This window comes from Poeciliopsis prolifica, unplaced genomic scaffold (genome assembly GCF_027474105.1).
Source record: "Poeciliopsis prolifica strain line A6 unplaced genomic scaffold, Auburn_PproV2 SCAFFOLD014, whole genome shotgun sequence".
In the NCBI taxonomy this organism is placed as follows: Eukaryota; Metazoa; Chordata; class Actinopteri; order Cyprinodontiformes; family Poeciliidae; genus Poeciliopsis; species Poeciliopsis prolifica.
In genome coordinates this window covers 12,948,490-12,970,000 of record NW_026562389.1, presented here as the reverse complement: position 1 = coordinate 12,970,000, position 21,511 = coordinate 12,948,490, and the positions used below count along the sequence as shown (strand labels likewise).

The 21,511-nt window shown below is 46.1% G+C and overlaps 2 protein-coding genes and 1 long non-coding RNA gene across 4 annotated transcripts in view; 1 reads left to right on the top strand and 2 right to left on the bottom strand.

Annotated features, from left to right (window-relative positions):
• pomt1 (protein-O-mannosyltransferase 1) overlaps positions 1-677 on the bottom strand; it is an 8,628-nt gene extending 7,951 nt beyond the window's left edge. For both annotated transcript variants that reach the window (XM_055039125.1, XM_055039126.1), the window contains exons 1-3: positions 512-677; positions 90-213; positions 1-8 (exon numbers count right to left, since the gene is read on the bottom strand). The exon at positions 1-8 is cut by the window's left edge and continues 99 nt beyond it. In XM_055039125.1, coding sequence (XP_054895100.1) covers positions 1-8; positions 90-213; positions 512-554 — 175 coding nt within the window. In that variant the 5' untranslated portion in view covers positions 555-677. The remainder of the gene's footprint in view (positions 9-89; positions 214-511) is intronic.
• Positions 678-2,185: 1,508 nt separating this feature from the next.
• On the bottom strand, positions 2,186-15,269 carry rapgef1a (Rap guanine nucleotide exchange factor (GEF) 1a). The gene is made up of 23 exons (XM_055039124.1): positions 14,940-15,269; positions 14,146-14,249; positions 12,592-12,800; positions 12,354-12,510; positions 12,028-12,269; positions 10,434-10,551; positions 9,149-9,215; positions 8,626-8,730; positions 7,613-7,774; positions 6,462-6,649; positions 5,823-5,848; positions 5,622-5,742; positions 5,475-5,550; positions 5,214-5,298; positions 5,036-5,125; positions 4,763-4,951; positions 4,594-4,678; positions 4,414-4,508; positions 4,206-4,284; positions 4,031-4,132; positions 3,769-3,866; positions 3,552-3,692; positions 2,186-3,468 (listed from the first exon to the last, which is right to left on the bottom strand). Exons 1-23 carry the CDS (start codon positions 14,965-14,967, stop codon positions 3,333-3,335), a joined length of 2,703 nt encoding a protein of 900 aa, XP_054895099.1. The 5' UTR covers positions 14,968-15,269; the 3' UTR covers positions 2,186-3,332.
• On the top strand, positions 9,682-15,458 carry LOC129365721 (uncharacterized). Its single transcript, XR_008606546.1, has 3 exons — positions 9,682-9,934; positions 14,161-14,298; positions 15,295-15,458. It is a non-coding gene; the product is annotated as an uncharacterized LOC129365721 (long non-coding RNA).
• The last annotated feature ends 6,053 nt before the right edge of the window (positions 15,459-21,511 follow it).

Sequence of the window (21,511 nt, the reverse complement as noted above, 5' to 3'; positions counted from 1 at the left end):
CATCGAACCTGCACACACACAGAGGTTCTGGTTCTGGTTCCGGGTCCTGGACCGGGACCGGGACCGGGCCGTAGGCAGCTGACACTCACACCACGGCGCCCGGGTCGCCCAGCCCTTTCAGCCGGGTCCACAGAGACAGCAGGGTCACCAGAACCAGAACGAGGTCCAGCCGGGCCGTCACCACCAGGGGGAGCTGCAGCATCGCTGGCGCCTGTACGGGTCAGAACCAGAACAGTCAACCTTGCAGAACCAGGACTTCATCGCTCAGAACTTCTGGACCGGGTAGGAGGTCCGGCAGAACTCTTCACATTCCGAAGATTAGAACGGATCGTCCTGTGATCGGACCGGCACCAGAACCAAGATGGACGGTTCTGACTTGTCAACGGCCCAAAGGCTCTGGAAGTTCAGAACCGAATCGGTTTGAAATCAGGAAGGAAAACCGGACTTTAGAACCCGGTTCCTTTCCGAACTGGACCCTCTTCACAGCTTTCTACTCTCGCGAGACTTATCTTTAATCCTTCTCGCGACTCTGCTGGTCCCCCTGCTGACGTCATCCAGGTACCGGTTCGGATGGTCCCGTCTCTTAGCAGCTGCAGACCGGCCACATCTTCTTCTTCTTCTTCTTCTTCTTCTTCTTCTTCTTCTTCTTCTTCTTCTTCTTCTTCTTCTTCTTCTTCTTCTTCTTCTTCTTCTTATTCTTCTTGTTCTTCTTCTTCTTCTTCTTCTTCTTCTTCTTCTTCTTCTTCTTCTTCTTCTTCTTCTTCTTCTTCTTCTTCTTCTTGTTCTTCTTCGTGTTCTGTAGCGGATGGTAACCAAGACAACGGCTCATTACCGCCACCTGGCGACATTGATTTTTCATCAATAGATTGGAAATAATTTGCTATTTTTACGCTTTTGATAAAAAAAATTTCCTGTAGAATTTGTTTCTCTTCATTTTGCAGATGCTTTTCTTTGTTTAATAACCTGGTTCTGGTTCACAGTAGATGTGGACTGAATGGAGGCAGCAGATCTGATCCAGATGCTGCGGCCAGGCCCGGCGCCATCGGGGGGCTTTTGGGGCCGTTGCTCCATGCAAGCTGTTTGTTGCTTTTACCTCAGAGTGGTCGACTCTCAGTCATTCCTATGTCGGTTTGATACTGCAGCGACGTCCGCACATGCCATATCTGTGCCTTTTGTCACTTTTTTCTGCAGTTAAAACTGTTTACTCCGTTGTTAACATGTTGTAACCTGTTTTTCTGAGCTGCCTTTAAATGCAACATGAGCCCGAAGACGCTAGCTGGGTTCTAACCTGCTGCTGCTCAGGTGTGTGTTTGAATCATGGCAGCAAAACACAAAGAACTTTGCAGTTTTCCCCCAAACTAACAGATTAGACTTAAGTAATGCTGCTGGATGCAGGTAATGTTAGCTAAGAGGTTACTAGCTATAGCTAAAGTTAGCTGAGATGACTAGCTAATGTTAGCTAAAGATGGCTAGGTAATGTTAGCGAAGAGATTACTAGCTATAGCTAAAGTTAGCTGAGATGACTAGCTAATGTTAGCTAAAGATGGCTAGGTAATCTTAGCTAAAAGATTACTAACTATAGCTAATGTTAGCTAAAAAATGACTAGCTAATACAAATATATCACATTAAGCTTATTACAGGCTGATGTTTATGTTCAGAATGTCACAATGTACTTGTTACATTCACTGGAGTAACGTTTTTGGAATAAATAGTTTTGCTGCACTGTACCTTTATCTTTTACTTGGGTAATATAATTATTGCTACGTATTCATTTGCCCACGCAAAGGCAAATGAATACTATTTATGCTGACTCATAAATAGGTTAACTACAGAAAATAAAACAAAGTAATGAAATACAAATAATGTGTTTGTATTATGTTTGTACAAAGTCCACAGAGTAAATTATCTGCTCACAACTTTACCCGAACTCAAATAAATAATTTTAGGGTATTATAAGGAAGTGCTGAGATATTCCGTTTCCACCGAGCTAAAGTCTTTGCCACTTCGGCACAAGCGGAGTTAGAAACGTTGAGAGGAGAAAATCACTCGACTCACTGCAGAACTCAGATGTCCCAGCTTTATACTGGCATCTAAACGCACCATCTACACACAAATCTGGGAGCTCCGGAAGCGCGAAATGAGTCTTAAAAACACTCGTGCGTCGTAAGCGGATCTGTGCGTAAATGCAGTTTTGTGTGTGCGTACCAAGTGACTTGTGCGCACTTTTTTATGGTTTATAAATCATGTTTCACAGACACAACTATCCAAAGTCACACAAAGATGCTTACACGAGTTCCAAATGCAGTATTACACACACACAGATATTTTTACACACACAGATATTTTGAGACTATTTTCACTCCATATCCTGTCAGTTCCTCTGATGGACAGCAGTCAGCATTTTTAATCTGGTTTAACTTTATTGAACTTCTTCTGCAGCACAAATTGTTCATTCAGAAAAATCATAGTGAACGTCTGGTAAAGCTGTTCTTTAGTGTGTCCCTGGCATTCTGCAGGTGTGTGTGTGTGTTTGTCTCCAGGTGTGTGTGTTTGTCTCCAGGTGTGTGTGTGTTTGTCTCCAGGTGTGTGTGTGTGTTTGTCTCCAGGTGTGTGTGTTTGTCTCCAGGTGTGTGTGTGTTTGTCTCCAGGTGTGTGTGTGTTTGTCTCCAGGTGTGTGTGTGTTTGTCTCCAGGTGTGTGTGTTTGTCTCCAGGTGTGTGTGTTTGTCTCCAGGTGTGTGTGTTTGTCTCCAGGTGTGTGTGTTTGTCTCCAGGTGTGTGTCTCAGAAAATCTCTGTCCTCCATCTCCACCTCCTAATCTGTCACTATTGTTCTGGTTCTTCTGAAGTCCAGCCAGACCAGACCAGGAAGTGGGTCATCAGGTTCTGGGCTGGCCCGCTATCGGGCCGGTTTTGAGGAGCATCAGAAACAGAACCTCCGGGTACCGGGTCGCTACTAGTTGAGCTGAAACAATTAAAATTGTCTCTGAAGGAACGGACACATGAGATTTAGCAGAGCTGGCTTTTGGTTCTGATCGTCTAACTAATCAATAACTGATCAACCATCAGTGCAGTCGGGCCCAGAGGTCAGAGGTCATCAGGCTGAAGGTAAGAGAAGTGGTTCCATCTGACCGGACTCTGGAGCAGAACCAGGTGGAACCGGTGGAGAACGCGTTCTGATGCGGAAGGGGCCACGCCCCCTTCTGGACCGGTGCTGCCAGCACAGGTCCAGTCTGGTACCAGTGTGGGTCAGAACCAGGTCCAGAACCAGGTCCATAAACCCCAGTGGTATCCAGCCTTTCCGAGTCCCGATTGGCCGCTGCTCCTCCACAGCTCATCTCTGATTGGCTCGTGGAGTGTTCCGTGGGCGGATCCTCAGAGAGAGTTCCCACAGAGCTTCCTCCGCCAGGTGATCGCTGAAGTCATTGAAGAACGACATGATGTCATCATCCCGCGCCAGAGAGTACCGCCTGCAGGGACACAGACAACACACTGGTACGCTGATGGATGCGGTTGGATGCATGTTGGATGCATGGCGGTCGGATGCACTCACTCCCTCTGGAAGCCCCTCAGAGTGTCCAGGATGTTGAACTGCTGCCAGCACTTGGAGAAGTTGACCTTTGTCCCCTGTGATGTCGTCAAGGTGTCGGGGTTCCCCAGGTGGACGAAGGTCAGGTCCTGCAGGATCAGCCCCCTGCAGGTGGAGCGGGTCAGGTGTTAGAGGCGTTGTTATGGCGACGCCTAGACAAGCCATCGGCAGGTGAACCTACAGGTAAGGGATGCAGGGAGGCTCCGCCTCCGCCAGCGCCGCGCGGTACGCTCTGAAGGACGACGAGCTGTCGATGAGCGAAGACAAGTCCTCCAAGCTCTGGTAGACACAGAGGACAATGAGGGGACAGGTGGGACACGTAGGGGGCAGGTGAGACACTAAGGGGGCAGGTGAGACACTAAGGGGGCAGGTGGGACACTAAGGGGGCAGGTGAGACACTAAAGGGGCAGGTGAGACACTAAGGGGGCAGGTGAGACAGGTACCTCTGCCGTGCTCCGCTGCCAGTCCAGCCGTCTCAGGGGGGCGGAGTCCAGGGCGGACAGGATGGACAGGTAGGAGTTGAAGTTGTTGAGTTTCCTCAGGTGCTGCGGAGACACAGCAGGGACACGTACAGCACCTGGACAACAAGGGGACACCGTCCTCATCCTCAACGCTTACCTTCATCACCTTCAGGAACTTCAGCAGGTGCTTCTCTCTGTCCTGAGGCTTGTCCTGCAGGATGACCACGGAGCGAACCCTGGAGGTCAGAGGTCACACACAGTGCAGCTCAGCTGGACTGACCCAAAAGGACCAGGACCAGGACCAGAACCAGGACCAGGATCTGGACCAGAACCAAGACCAGAACCAGGACCTGGGTTTTCCTCACCAGAAGGAAACGTTGTTGAAGTGCTGAGTGAATTCTGTCAGGTGAGGACTCCTCTCCTCGTTCTGCTCTTTGGACCAAAGCAACACCTCTGGCAGCTGAACAGGTGAGACAGACAGACAGACAGGCAGTGAGACAGACAGACAGACAGACAGTGAGACAGACAGACAGACGGGTGAGCACCTGGATCTTGCAGAACAGGTCTGAGTCCAGCAGCGTGAGCTGTTCTGCCAGGTCCTGACTCCTGAAGTCCAGCAGAGTTCCTGGTCTGCCAGGTGAGACACACAGGTGAGACAGCGACCAATCAGAGCGCAGCATGGGCCTTCTAGTGCAGTCGGCTGTTCGGGGCTACCTGGCGGATATGCCTTTGGCTGCGAGGGGGCGGAGCGACTGAGGGGAGCCAATCAGCTTCCACCTCTCCTCCATCTTGGACAGTATGTTGGTGTGCAGGAGGCGGGCCATCCCCAGCTCTCCACCAATCAGAAGGCAGAACACCAGGTCAAACAGCAGCAGCAGCAAATCAGGTTCCAGCTCCACAGAACTGCAGCGAGAGAGCCGAGCGATCAGAACCAGGGGTCCGGTTCCCTACCAGAACCAGAAGTCCGGAAGGGCCCGGCGGTCTCACCTGAGCCCGGCCACCACTCTGACCAGCAGCTGGATGGAGTTCCTGGCGGCCGTCGGGTCAGCGGCGCCACCTTCCCTCAGGGTTCTGTACGTGTTGCTGGTTAAGGACATGGCTGACCCGGACCGTGGTTCTGACCTGGCTGGAAGGACAGAGGCGTCCCTGCAGTGTTTAAGGATATCTGGTCTGCAGCTTGCTGATGACATCACTGGGTGTGGCAAATCCCCGGTAGGTGCAGAGGAAGGCCTCCTGGTACTGGTTTTGTTCTTTGAAAACCCAAACAGGACATCATCAGGTCCGGTCTGGTTCTGTCTAACAGAACTTCAGCTGTCCTCTGCTACTAGTCGGGTCAGCCCCTGTTGGTTCCTGCTCACCTGAGTAGCCCCCTCCCCCCCTCCCCCTACAAGACATATGGCCTCGTGTGATTGGCTGGCAGACGTACCACTGCTGCCGGGCTGTGTGGCTTGGACCAATAAGATCTCAGGAGACGCAGCCTTTACCTCTGGCCCCTCCTCCTCCTGAGGGCAGAGGAGTTAGGGTTAGAGCACAGGTGAGACTTGTGACCACAGCAGAGGGGGCGGGGCCAAACCTCAGACTTCAGAGTGATTCTGTGACGGATCTCGTTCGGGTCAGCCAATAGGAGCTCGTCTTCTTCATCTTCCTCTCCGCTTTTCTGACTGAACTCTGACCCCTGCTGGTGGTCCACAGAGCTGCAGAGCAGTGATCCTGAGTGTCTGCACAGGTGTGTGTTTCTGAAGGACAAGTGTGTGTACAGGTGTGCGTCCCTCACCTGTCCTCGTTCTCAGACTGTGTGTCCTGGAGATGAAAAAAAATCACAGGAATGAAATTACACCTGGAGAAGCTCTGATGCCAAAGCAGCAGATAACTGAACATTTGATTTCCACCTGTGGCAGACATTTTTCAAGATGGCCGCACAGTCCATTTCTGCACTAAATTTCCCAGCGTCCACTTATAGGTGCATATGTTGAACCATAGAAATCATTTACATTGTAGATCTTGCGTTTCCTTTCTCTGTTGCATATTTTTCAAAATGGCCGCCAGAATGTGTTTTTGCACTAAGACCAGCAGCCGTGGTGGGCACAGCTAACCAAAAGGTTAGCTTCTCTTCCCACTAATTCACTCAACAAGAGCCTTATCGCTAAACTGAAGAAGAAACAGCTAATGCTAAATGCTAAAAAGGTTAGCAGAAGCTAATGCTAGCCAATATGACGAATGTCCAAGTCTCTCATCTTGATCTCGTTTTAGTTGACGACCGGTCTGAGGCCCAGTCTGACCTCTGACCCTGAATGAGGGGCTCAGGTCATCAGGTTCTGGTCTGCTGATGTTCTCATCAGAACCAAGAGGTTCTGGCCTGACCCGGCACACAGAACCCAAACAAAACCCTGGAGTTCTGCTTCTTCTTCCTCACCTGTTGGTTCTTCTTCGGTGGTAAAGCAGGGGCAGGAAATGAATCTACAGAGGGGGCGGAGCCTGTGGTCAGGCGGTCCAGCTGGTGGGCGGAGTCTTGATCTCGCTGTCGGACTTTATATTTCTGGTAGAATGAAACTGCAGACGGGTCGGTGGAAGACGTAGAGCAGAACTGCAGGTACTGATGGACTGAGGACAGGTGGAGGACAGGTGGAGACATGTCAAAACTGTACTTATTACCTTTGGACTTAAAGATGAACCATGTAGCGTTTTAGATCCAGACTTATGGATATAAAGTTATATATCTAGAACTGCAGATCTAGAGTCAGCTTCACTTCCTACACCTGGATACCAGAGATGAGGCTGACCTCTGACCTCTGACCTGACCCTCCAGAGCCACATAAAGTCGGTTCTACAGCTGCAGAACCGGTGGTTCCACGGGTGACAAAGAACCACCAGTTCTCCGCCACCCGGACTATGTCACCTGTTTCTACACCAGCCAGTTCTACACCAGCCAGTTCTACACCACCCGGTTCTACACCGCCCGGTTCTACACCACCCAGTTCTACACCACCCAGTTCTACACCACCCAGTTCTACACCACCCAGTTCTACACCACCCAGTTCTACACCACCCAGTTCTACACCACCCAGTTCTACACCGCCCGGTCCTACACCACCCGGTTCTACACCACCCAGTTCTACACCACCCCAGTTCTACACCACACAGTTCTACACCACCCAGTTCTACACCACCCAGTTCTACACCACCCGGTTCTACACCACCCAGTTCTACACCGCCCGGTTCTACAGTCCTTGATTTATAAATGACTGTTGCTGCTGGATCAACCTGCTGGTTCTGGTTCTGCAGCAGAACCAGAACCAAACATGGAGGTGCAGCTTCTATGCTCCCCAGATCTGGAACAAACTTCCAGCAAACTGAAAAACTGCTGAAACCCTGAGCTCCTTTCAGGCTGAACCGGGCTGGTTGGAGTTGCTATGGAAACATGATTTCAATTTCAATTGTTGCTTCTATGTTGTATGAATTTGTATTTCTATCATGTAAATCTTCATTTTATGCTTTGCAGATAAAGTTTGATGGATTCAAAGGGTTTTCAAACTTCCACCAATCAGCTGCTCCGTTTTCACTCACTGTGTCGCTTCTTCTCTGGGAGGGGGGGCGGCGTCTTACTGGGGGACAGGGGGGAAGACAAGGGGGCTTCAAGGCCCATGACATCATCACCGGGGGCGGGGCTTGTGTCCACATGGGTGGAGTTAAATCCAAAGGCGCACGCCTTCTGAGAGCCGCTGACGCCTACAGGGACAAGACAGGTGAGGACGGACAGGTCCAAAGTGCTGAACAGACGTCCACAAATAAACTTTTTCTAAGAAAGTCAATAAATAAGTTCCAACATTACAATAAATCACAGAGACTTCAGTGAGAAGCGACATTAAGAAGCATCTTGAAATAGTTTCAGAGTTAATGAGACCTGAAATAAAACAGAAAATCCTCAAAGAAAAATCTGCAATTATCCAAAAGGTTGTGATAAAAACATTTCTCTCAAATCCTTAAAACAGAAGGAAAACCTCATCTAAATAAAAATTTCAAAAAACCTGTGTATCCAAATGGCTGTCAGAGCCAACAGCAGCGTTTTCCATTTTGAAATGGAGGGAAGCTAACAAGAGCTAACAAGAGCTGTTTCAGTCCTAGCATGAAAATTATTGTCCTAATAAAAAAGTCCAAAGCTTTTATTTTTGCTAAGATGAAGAAAGTTTGAGTTTGAAATAGTCAGCCTAAGACTGTAGAGCCATTTTTATTATTTCTACAATAAGCTGACTGACCTAACATACCTAGCCAAGCCAAGGTAAATCAGCTAACCCAGCTAGCCAAGCTAAATCAGCTAACCTAGCTGGCCAAGCTAAATCAGCTAACCCAGCTAGCCAAGCTAAATCAGCTAACCCAGCTAGCCAAGCTAAATCAGCTAAACTAGCTGGCCAAGCTAAATCAGCTAACGTAGCTAGCCAAGCTAAATCAGCTAACCTAGCTAGCCAAGCTAAATCAGCTAACCTAGCAAGCCAAGCTAAATCAGCTAACCTAGCTAGCCAAGCTAAGAGGACATCAGTCTACTGCAGCACCTCAGAGTTCAGATAGAGACAGAGGGACACCTGTGGTGCTGTGCCGTCTCTTCTCCGGCAGGGCGGGGGGCAGTGGGGGCAGCGTCTCCGAGGACGACAGGTTGGTGTGGAGGAAGTCGTAATCCGGATCATCCTCTGAGAACAAGACAGAATCAGAACTGGGTTCAGTCTCGGATGGTTCCTACATCATGACCAGAACCAAGAACCAGGACTGAGGCGGTTCTGAGTCCCACCAATCTCTGGAGGACTGCAGGAGAAAACTAGGCTGGTCCAGTATCAGGTTCTGGGTCCAAGTTGCAACCAGCCCGATCCAATGCAGCAACTGGTTCTGGTTCTTGTTTACCTTCCTGCTGCATTCACTGCCAGCAGGGGGCAGCAGTCACCAAACGCAGAAAGGATGTGATGCTGTGGGCAGGAAGTGTGTGTGTGTGTGTGTGTGTGTGTGTGTGTGTGTGTGTGTGTGTGTGTGTGTGTGTGTGTGTGTGTGTGAGAGAGAGTGTGTGTGTGTGTGTGTGTGTGTGTGTGTGTGTGTGTGTGTGTGTGTGGTGGTTACCACTTGCTGAGGTGTTGGCTGCAGAGTCTGCAGAGGAAGAAGAGAGTCGCTTGCAGCAGCTGTCATCCTGAAACACACACACAGAGTGTGTGTCGTCAGCATCTGCAGGTCTTCCGGGCCACCAGTTGTAACAGTCAATGTATTGTTTGGTTCCTGGGGATTGATGGGTATCGCCACAAGGGGGCGCCTGTTGTGTCTTTAGTCCAACATAAATAAAGATTCGACTCGGAGGTTCAAATGAACGTGACTTTTATGATATTCACTTCAGTGTCGAATACAACATATCAATGCGCAGGCGCATAACATAGAAAGCAAATAGATCCACTATATATACTACAGCGCCTTCTCCCTTTTTGCGTGTTCTGTTGTAGAGAGGAAGAACTTCTCTCCCATGTCGTAGAGATGATCGGTGATGGCGAGATGCGGTGCGGCTGCCTGTCGTTATTTTATCTCATGTATGAGATTTAAATGTCAGCACGTGGAGAAATAAATTGAAAGGTGCGGAATACCTCAACGGTGTGCCCTTCTATCTCGAGTTAGCGTGGCTAACCTCCACCGCTAACTTCTCCAACCTCGCACTACACCGTCACACTTTGATCACTTTTTCTGAATGAATGTCTGACTGCCATTACCATAGCAACCAAGCAGACGGCATGTTTCCTGAGTATCAAACCCAAACGGAGCAAAAATGAGGGGAGCGAAGGCTGCGCCCTGTGGAAGGACAGCAGAGGACCCCGAACCAGCGGGGTTCCGTCTGATGTGTTCTGCTGAAACCCCGCTGGCTCTGTGAGTAGTTAGCAGCTGTTAGAAACTTTTAGCAGCTGTTAGCAATAGTTAGCAGCTGTTAGCAGTAGTTAGCAGCTGTTAGCAGTAGTTAGCAGCTGTTAGAAACTTTTAGCAGTAGTTAGCAGCTGTTAGCAATAGTTAGCAGCTGTTAGCAGTAGTTACCAGCTGTTAGAAACTTTTAGCAGTAGTTAGCAGCTGTTAGCAGTAGTTAGCAGCTGTTAGAAACTTTTAGCAGTAGTTAGCAGCTGTTAGCAGCAGTTAGCAGTAGTTAGCAGCTGTTAGCTGAAGCAGAACAGCAACAGATTCAGCAGAGCCGTTTGAATGTTAATAATTTGCTGAACGTTCTGAGTTTGCTAACAACAACTTCCTGTGAGTCTTTATAAATAAAAGCCTCTTGGAGATCAGCTTAAAACGAACTATTTGGTCAAGAAGCCATTTGGGTCAAGAAGTGGCTGCACACTGACAACGCTGCTGACCCCTTTACATCACATGACCTTACCTCCACCTGCAGGTCTTCCTCAGGCTGCCGGATTATTGGCGTTACTATCGCAACCCTGCAGCGGGCAGAAACAGGAAGCGCCGGCGTCTGGCGCCTTTTAGGAGGCAGAGCGGGAGGACTGAAACAGGGAGAGAGAGTCGGGTTAGAGGACACGTCCACAGATAGACATGTTTGTCCAGACACACGCCCCTGTGGTTCAGCGTGAGACTAACAGCTCCACCTTCTGGTGGTATGCAGGTCCTGCTGTCGCCACAATCAGCTGATCTGGAACAGAGACAGTTTCCGCTCCACTGTCGCCACATGCTTGACCTTTCCTGATCTTGACCTTGCAGCTACCTGTGTGAGCGCCTGCTCAAAGACCACGAGGAGAAGATCAGGGAGGGCCTGGTCCAAGACGTACACGCCTTGGACCAGGCGCGTACGTCCTGATTGGACCAGGACGTACTGCGCGACTGGACTGGACCACTGGACTGGACTGACAGTCCAACTTTTTTTTTTCTCTGTCTTTCTTGGGTGAGGGCAGACGCTTCTTTCCTCTGCTCCCTAACCCTGAATCCATCTTGGAGAAGTTGCATGTCTCGGCTCAGTGGAACGACCAAACTGATTTGGATGATTGGGATGAACTGAGATGTTTCAGAGAGACTTTATGGAAGATTGAAATGTATAATCTACCCGACCGAAGACATTCTGTATTTCCTGTGTTGCCTTGGAAGGGATGCATATTTCTAATCTCCTTGAAGAAATGTAAACATAATGCTCCTTCCCACCTCCTGTGATCCATGCAGCTGTGGATCGGAGCGCTGCCAAGGACTTGCCTTGATAACAACATTTTATTGGACTTCTGCCGGGAGACGGAGCAACCTGGTTTCATGGACCCTGATGTCACCGCCTTCATTCACGTCTTTGTTTTGTCTGAATGTTTGTCTCTTGTGTCCTTTCCTCTTTTTATTTATTCCTCTTTTATTATTTAGAAACGGTAGAGTACTCACTACTTAGACCAGGATTAAACTTCTTAGATTAATTTTTAGATTATTATGCAGAGAAATTCCTATTAATGCTACTCCTATCAACCCTAATCCAGGAAAGGACTTAGAAAGAATTTAGAATCTAGAAAACGCTGTCCTCTACTGAACAGACATCCAGCCTGTCCAAACAGAAGACAAAGCTTTTCTCTGATCAGAAATGGACATTTGGAAGCCTGGAGTCCTCGACGCGGACGTCGCGAGTTCGATTCCTTGCTGTCATATAAGGGACACTAGATACACAAAACGCCTGGAGGGGGAAAAAAAAGTAATGGAAACCTAATGTCTCAGTTTGTCCCTCCACTCATACTGAACCAGTCCGGTTCTGGTTCCGATCCGGTTACAATCTGATCTGCAGTTGGTTGTCTTTCTGGCCATCTTGTCTTCTTCATCTGCTCTCCATGCAGACAGGAAGTTGGTGGAGAGAGCAATAGTCTACTTCCTGTTTCTATTTGAGCTCAGAGCTCCTGGTTCTCACCAAACATCAGACTCAGCAGAAGCAAAACCCGGAGAGGTCCGGTTCAGTATGAACGGCACCGAACCGGCCCAGACCCGGTCAAAGCTGGACTCACCTGAACGCGAGGTCCTGAGGGGGCGTGGCCTGGAGGAGGGGCTCTAGGACGGGCATGGGGGGTTTAGGCGGGGCATGTGTCCCCTCCCCCTTTGTCTCCATCTCGTACCCCAGTCCCTCGCCTGAGGAACAGGGTGGCCTCTCAGTGGACGTCTCCTGGTCTTCAACGTCCACGGATTGTGATTGGACAGGAGACAAGGGGGCGGAGCCTTCCCGTCTCTCTGCAACCAATCGGACGAGCTCCTGGAGGCCAAAAGACAACGCTTACTGTCCCCAGTGGACAAACAGAGGACACAGAGACCGTCCACCAAGGACACCTGTCCTCACCTTGGCGCTGTTCAGCACGCCCCTGATCACCGTGGTAACGCTCACCGAAGACCCACCGTCGCCATGAGAGACGCCCTCCAGCATCACCCGGTCGGCCCAGCGGATCAGCTGAGCAACGGCACCGTACAGACGGGCGAGACGGGCGGAGACAGTCTTACTGGAGGGACAGGAGTCAGGATGAGGACAGGAGTCAGGATGAGGACAGGAGTCAGGGTGAGGACAGCGTCCCCTTCCTCACCTGTCCAGCTCGTCTGGCTCCAGCTCCACCAGTGCCTGGACGGCTTCCAGGATGCCGGTGGAGGCTCCGCCCAGCAACCCACCCATCATGGACCGGTCCAGGCCCAGTTTTTGTCCCGTGGGTCGGTCCAGGTCTAGTCTGTCCACAAGGGCCTTGAAGTACTGGAGAGAGCTGAGGACGGCGCGCTCCTGGTCCAGCAAGATGGCCGACTGCAGAGAGGCAGCGTCATCAGAACCACAGGAACACCAGCTACAGGTTGGACCGGATCCCAGAAGTTCTGAGCCGACCTGGTTCAGAGGCCGATCCCAGCTTTTTTCAGCCAGGGAATTTACTGACTGACAAAGATTTGGTTTGGAAGAACCAGAACCAGAACCTCTTGATGTTCGTCTCAGTGTTGATGTGGAGGGCTGCTGATGTTACTAACCATGCTAACACTGCAGTGAACAGTCTGAGTTAACATGCTAACCATGCTAACACTACAGTGAACAGTCTGGGTTAGCATGCTAATCATGCTAACACTGCAGTGAACAGTCTGGGTTAGCATGCTAATCATGCTAACACTGCAGTGAACAGTCTGAGTTAACATGCTAACCATGCTAACACTACAGTGAACAGTCTGGGTTAGCATGCTAATCATGCTAACACTGCAGTGAACAGTCTGGGTTAGCATGCTAATCATGCTAACACTGCAGTGAACAGTCTGAGTTAACATGCTAACCATGCTAACACTACAGTGAACAGTCTGGGTTAACATGCTAACCATGCTAACACTACAGTGAACAGTCTGGGTTAGCATGCTAATCATGCTAACACTGCAGTGAACAGTCTGGGTTAGCATGCTAATCATGCTAACACTGCAGTGAACAGTCTGGGTTAGCATGCTAATCATGGTAATACTGCAGTGAACAGTCTGGGTTAGCATGCTAACCATGCTAACACTACAGTGAACAGTCTGAGTTAACATGCTAACCATGCTAACACTGCAGTGAACAGTCTGAGTTAACATGCTAACCATGCTAACACTACAGTGAACAGTCTGGGTTAGCATGCTAATCATGCTAACACTGCAGTGAACAGTCTGGGTTAGCATGCTAATCATGCTAACACTGCAGTGAACAGTCTGAGTTAACATGCTAACCATGCTAACACTACAGTGAACAGTCTGGGTTAACATGCTAACCATGCTAACACTACAGTGAACAGTCTGGGTTAGCATGCTAATCATGCTAACACTGCAGTGAACAGTCTGGGTTAGCATGCTAATCATGGTAATACTGCAGTGAACAGTCTGGGTTAGCATGCTAACCATGCTAACACTGCAGTGAACAGTCTGGCTTGGTAGCTTGGTAACCATGTTAAGTGCTAACAGAGGAAAGCCAGGTGACCTTGTGACCTCTGCAGGTTCTAGTTCTAAACTACTTCACTCAGAAAGGAGGAGTTCAGAATAATCATTTTCTACTTTATTAATTTTATATTATTGTAATTAATGTCATGATTTTATTAATTACTGCTTTCTGGCTGATGATGATGATTAATATCTGAATAAATTCTGACCGGGTTCTGACTTAGGTCCAGGTCTGGAGGCTTGGCCCGGGTCCGGTTCCGCTGGGGGTGGAGCTTATCCTTCAGCTTCATGGTGAGGAAGACGATCTGAGAGGCTGAACAGAAAACCTTCATCAACAATCCATCAAAATAAAAGCCTCTCAGGTGAGTTGGCAGCAGATAAATCTGTGATTTGATTGGCTCAGCTGTTTAAGCTCCGCCCACTGGGGGATGCTTCCAGAGGACTGCAGGCCACAGCCAGCAAAGGTCAAAGGTCAGGGCTCACAGAAAGCCTCTGTTCTAGAAACAAGATGGCCGCCGGTCTCAGGGTAACCTGTCACAGCAGAACCAGAACCGGAGAGGCTGGGTCTGAAACCGGGTCACCAACAGAACCAGGATCCAAACATAGCAGCAGATCTTGGAGCACAATGGTCTAGTCAAAGTAGGAGCTGGTGCTGATCCGTTCCGTTGTTCTGTTAAAGATGACCCGGGATTGGATGAGTTCTGATAGATGAACTCAGACTGGATCAGAACCAAGTTGGTCCAAACAGAACCAGCTGAGTGGATTCATCTTGTTGGAACCAGAACTGGGTCCAGAACCACATCCGAACCAGAACCAGGATGTTAAGGCTGAACTGGTGATACCAGAAAGTTCTTCCTGTCTGGTCTCAGAAGCCGGATCGGTTCTGATCTGTCTGACTTCTGACAGCGTCCGGGTTCTGGTGCTTCCTTCACTGTCACCTCAAGGCGTGGGACGGAACCGGAGCGGGTTCTGCTGCAGGAAGTGAAGCGCGAAGGAAACTCACCTGACTTTGAGTCCGAGCGGGAAGACATGGCTGGAGGGACAGTTGGACCCGGCGGGACAGTTGGACCCGGCGGGACGAGACGCTCTGATCCTCTCAGTCTGGGTTTGTCGACCAGCCGCCTCACTTCCTTCCTCCTTCTCTTCTTCCTCTTTCTGTGAAACTCAGCCTTTCGGTAACCATGGCAACAGCCAGGGCTGCTCTGAGGTCAGCAGCTCCCCCTGCTGGCCGAAAGCGCTCAGCGCAGGAAGATCAGCTCCAGCTGCAGGCTGGTCACTGCCAGAACCTGAACCGGTTCAGACTGGATCCAGAACCAGTTCTGGGTAGATTGATAAAATTTGTAAAAATTTCCTTTTAGATCCAGAAGTTCCCATCCTTCTCTTCAGGACTGGATGGAATCTCCTCAAACCATCAGAGCCTGGAATATCCTGGAATGTCCTGGAGGAACCTGGAGGATTCGGCCAGCCTGTTTTCCTTCATGATTCTGGAGTAACTTTTATTAAATATGTTTTTTCCATGGTAGTGAATCTGCCACCATGTTTGTTGTGAAACAGATCCAATCAGAGTCAGGAGGAGGGGCTTAGTGTTGTCAGTCAAACTAATGTATGCGCTGCTAAATGTGCTAATAGAGGATAAACAACTTACCCTATCAGGAAACTACCTGCCTTCATCAGTCGCCATGCTAATTAGCTTAGCATTCATTCAAAGCAGCATGTACACAATCAATCAATCAAATTTTATTTGTATAGCACATTTCAGCAGCAAGGCATTTCAAAGTGCTTTACATCATAAACACAAGAACACAAAGTCATGCAACATATAATAAACAACACATTGTTACATATTACATTTCTAATCAAACTCTAATCAACTGGTTTTTAGTTGAGATTTAAAAGAAGTCAGGGTTTCTGCTGTTTTACAGTTTTCTGGAAGTTTGTTCCAAAGTTTTGGTGCATAGATGCTGAAAGCTGCTTCTCCTCTCTTGGTTCTGGTTCTGGGGATGCAGAGCAGACCAGAACCAGAACCTGAGAGTCTGGAAGGTTGATACAACAAAAGCAGATCTTTGATGTATTGTGGTGCTAAACCGTTCAGTGATTTATAAACTAACAACAGTATTTTAAAATCTATTCTTTGAGCTACAGGGAGCCAGTGGAGGGACTTTAAAACTGCTGTTATGTCTCTATCTTCCTGGTTTTAGTGAGAACAGGAGCAGCAGCTTCTGGATCGGCTGCAGCTGGAGGATTGATTTGTTGGACAGGCCTGTGAAGACACTGTTACAATAATCAGTGCGACTAAAGATAAACGCATGGATGAGTTTCTCTAGATCTGGCTGAGACATTAGTCCTCTAATCCTGGAGATGTTCTTCAGGTGATAGAAGGCCGACTTTGTAATTGTCTTTATGTGGCTCGCAAGATTCAGGTCAGAGGTCATCACTACTCCCAGGTTTCAGGCTGATCGCTAGTTTTTAGTTGTAATAACTGAAGCTGTGCATTGACTCTAGATCTATAGCTCTAGATCTATAGCTCTAGATCTATAGCTCTAGATCTATAGCTCTAGATCTATAGCTCTAGATCTATAGCTCTAGATCTATAACTCTAGACCTATAATCTAGATCTATAGCTCTAGATCTATAGCTCTAGATCTATAACTCTAGATCTATAGCTCTAGATCTATAGCTCTAGATCTATAGCTCTAGATCGTTCCTCTTTAGGTCCAAAAATAATGACTTCAGTTTTATTTTTGTTCAGTTGGAGAAAGTTTTGGCACATCCACACATTTATCTGTTCTAAACATTTATTCAGTGATTGGATGGGGTCAAAGGTCACCTGGTGACATCGTAATGTAGAGCTGTGTGTCATCCGCATAGTTGTGGTAGCTAATATTATTTCCTGTTATGACCTGAGCTAGTGGGAGAATATAAATATTGAATAAGAGGGGTTCTAAGATTGAACCTTGGGGTACCCCTCATGTGACCTTTGACCTCTTTGATGAGAAGTTTCCCATTGAAACAAAGAAATTCCTGTTCTTTATGTAGGATTCAAACCAGTCGAGCACCGAACCAGAGAGTCCAACCCAACTCTCCAGTCCATTCAGTAATATGTCAAAAGCTGCACTGAGGTCCAACAGAACCAGAACCAGAACCAGAACCAGCACCGTGGTTCTCCCACAGTCCGTATTTATATGAATATCATTGAATACTTTGACTAGGCCAGTCTCCGTGCTGTGGTAACCATGAAAACCAGACTGGAAAGAATCAAAGCAGTTGGTCATCATGAGGAAACTATTTAATTGTTGACACAGTTTTTTCAATAACTTTGCTGATGAATGGGAGGTGTTGAAATAATATTTTAAATTAGCACAATACTGCACAGGATAGTTTTGATACATATGAAATATACCATAGAAAGTTAAAGTACACTCTACGTTCACATAAATTTAGATAAAGATCCAAACTAAAACAACTGCTGAATCTCTGAACTTATATAAATTCTTAGGGAGGATTCTACAGAAAACAGGCCTAGAATCTCTTTAGACAGGGAGTCTGTCTGCCAGGCAGTTAACAAATTCCTGAGCATGGTTTAAAAGTTCACTAGGATCTTAAAACTTTTTATAAATAATTTTATCTATATTAGAATTAACTATATTCCTTTAAGCATGTTTTTAATTAGTTACTTATTAGATCCAAACTTATAGTTAGTATTAAGCAATACATTTTGTGCGAGTTTGTTTTAAAAACACCAACTGGTTTCTTGTTGAAGCATTTTGAGGCAGAGATAACGCTGCAGACGCACGCCATAAATCACATCGTCTAAGAAGCTCTTTTTGTGGTTTTTCCCTTTCCACATTTATCTGAACCATTTGAGCTAACAAAGTTCTGGCGGAAGTTTTTGATTTTCATTACTACTGTATATTATTGGTTGGGGCAGCTTGCTCTGAAGACCTCCATGCTCGTCATAAGGAATAAGGCGTGTTTAGTTTATAAAGGACACGTTTTTTTTGTGTGTCTAATTTTAATTTCTCGTTATGGGGCCCTCCATCTCAGCCACTCTTCTTTTGTTTTTTCTTTTGCCATAGATATAAACACAATGGTTACACCACATGATATATTGATGGCCTTGTTACTAATATTGATAAAAGGACATAAAATATGGGGACTGTAGTTAAGATATTCTCCTGGAATGTTAATGGCCTGGGTTCATACACTAAACGATGTAAAGTATTCAAGTATCTAAAACAGAAAAAAGTAGATGTGGTGATGCTACAAGAAACACATATGTTAGAGAAAGACGTTAATAGAATTAAAGACAGATGGGTGGGACAAGCTTACCACAACACTTACAAACAGAAAAAACGAGGAGTATCCATCTTATTTTCTAAACATCTGTCAATTCAAGTAGAGAAAGAATATAAAGACAAAGAAGGTCGAATAATTGTTTTGCTAGTCAACATCGGAGGACAGAAAACCATTATTGCTAACATTTACGCTCCCAATATGGAGGACCCAGACTTTTTCTTACAACTTAAGAACACTTTTATGGATTTTGGGGACTTCCCAATTGTTCTAGCAGGAGATTTTAACCAAGTCTTAGATACTGTTTTGGATAGATCTGGGAAATCAATTCCTAAAAGTAGTAAAACCCAGGATGCGATCAAAGATCTATGCAGATATGCTGGTTTATCAGATGTTTGGAGACTCTTAAACCCCTCAACTCGAGACTATACATTCTTCTCAAATAGGCACTCGGTTTATAGTAGGATAGACTATTTTTTGATCTCACACATTCTCATTGAAAGCGTTGGAAATAGTAACATTGGTTCAATAGCACTAACCGACCATGCCCCCATAGACCTAGTCCTACAATTGGGATCTCATTATGAAAGAGCTAAGGGATGGAGGATGAATACCAGCTTACTAAACGACGATGATGTATGCAAAAACTCAAAGAACTAATTACTGAATACTTTAAAATTAACAATAACACCGCAGACCAAAACTCAATCTGGGATGGCTTCAAAGCGTATATTCGGGGAATATTGATACAACACTCAGCCCGGATCAAAAAACGAGATTCCCAAAATATAAACCTATACGAAAGTGAGATAAAGGTACTGGAAAGGGACTATTCGGAAAACCTTAACCCATCAACTTTTGACAAACTTGTTAGAGCTAAATACGAGCTAAATACAATATTTTCAAAAAAAGTAGAATATTCTCTTTATAGGCTTAAACAGAAATGGTATGAATCAGGTGATAAAGCGGATAAATTGTTAGCCACCCAATTACGGGCCAAACAAGCAACGCGTCAAATTAGTGCGATAAAGAACAAGGCTGGGAACATAATGACTAGTCAGAAAGAAATTAATAATGCCTTCAAAGATTTCTATAAACATCTGTATGCTCAAGAAGGGAAATTTGATGCAAGTTCAGCACAAGAGTTTTTGGAAGTCTGAATCTTCAGAAACTGTCCGAAGAGAGTGCTGCACAATTAGAAAGACCAATAACCGCGGAAGAGCTCGTTAAAACGATTAAAGTCTCATTCAATGGAAAAACTCCAGGCCTGGATGGTATTCCTAATGAGTTTTTATAAAACATTTGTGTCTGAACTGAGTCCAGAATTATTGAAAACTTTTAACTCAGCTATCGACTCACGTCGATTTCCCACATCAATGACAGAATCATTAATCACTGTTATCCCCGAAAAAAGGAAAAGATCCTCTAGAATGTTCAAGCTACAGGCCGATAAGCCTACTATGCTGTGATGCAAAACTATTCACAAAAATATTATCACTGCGAATTAACAAAGTCATAACATCATAATACACCCAGACCAAACGGGCTTCGTCAAGGGCAGAACCTCATCGGATGGTCTAAGACGATTATTACATCTGATCTGGAAAGCCCAACAATCAAATGTTCCGGTAGCAGCCCTGTCATTGGATGCGGAAAAGGCATTCGACAGGGTTAGTTGGAACTACCTGTATTATGTGCTTGCAAAATTTGGGTTTGGAGAATCTTTTCTAGAAATAATAAGAATGATATACTCAGATCCAAAAGCGATGGTAACAACCATGGATCGAGATCATCCCAATTTCTGATCGAACGCGGGACCAAACAGGGTGACCCATTGTCACCTCTGCTCTTTATTATAGCTCTAGAGCCCTTGGCTCAAGCCATCAGACAAAATGAAACAATAAAAGATAACAATGGCGGACTAGACAACAAAACGCTAATGTTTGCAGATGATGTGCTGCTACTACTGTCAAACCCAGAGGAATCGCTACCTCCTTTACTAGATTTGATCAACAAATTTTCTGAGTTATCCGGATAAGATTAACTGGTCTAAATGCGAAGTAATGCCCCTGTCAAAATTTTGTCATAAAAGTCACATACAAAAATGGAAATTTCAGTGGGTACCAAAAAATTTTAAATACTTGGGCATAATGATGAATCCGGGCCTGGAAGACATTATTCTAGATAATTTTGAACCTATGATAAATAAGATAAGCTTGCTTCTAAAGGGGTGGGACAAACTACAAATATCACTGTGGGGTAGAGTCCAGGCAATTAAAATGATTATTACACCAAAATTGAATTACCTTTTTAATTCATTACCCCTTAAAATACCACATTCCATATTTAAGACTCTGGACAAAATCATGAACGACTTTATCTGGGAAGGGAAAAAGCCTAAAATGTCGACCCTAAAACTCCAGACTAAGATAAAATACGGAGGATTACGATTACCCGATTACGATTAGCTTTTATACGATTACGATTAGCTTTTATAAGCTCACAAATAACATCACTTATGTTAAAAACTCACAATAGTCCAATTTGGGTAAAATTGGAAGAGGAAATAAATACTCCATTCAAAGCTCTTGATTATCTATCTCAACATCCAAATGACGGCGTTAGATCCAATCCAATTATGAATCACACTAAAAATGTATGGCATCATCTACATAAAAAAGCAAATATTGTCCCTTCATTCAAGGAACAGCTTCAGTGTGGAAAAACCCAAAATAAAAATAGAGGGCAAAATGATCTTTTGGAGGAGATGGCACACAAAGGGATCGACAATATAAACTGCTTCTTCCAAAACGGCGACTTACTGTCATTTCAACAATTTCGAGAATTATTCGATCTACACCACCAAGATTTTTGGAAGTTCTTACAAATAAGGGACTGCCTCACCAAATTAAAGAAATCTGAGGAAATCATACCCACGGAATCACTAATATACAATACTTTTAATAAATTGAAAGATTCCCCAAAACGAGTAAGTCATATTTACAACTACCTGCTTGAGCGATTCCAATACACGATTTAAAAAGGTATGGAAATCAGAATTAAACAAAAGTTCACAGAGGAGCAGTGGGGTATAATAGTCAAACAGATCATGAAGCCCATGAGAGATGCGCGCTCCAAATTGATACAATTCAAAATTCTGAATCGCTTATATTGGACACCTGTTAAATTATGTAGAGCTAAGATAAGTAACTCAGATATTTGCTGGCGATGTAAACAAAGTCGGGGAACTTTACTACACATGTTCCTCATGTGCCCGAACCT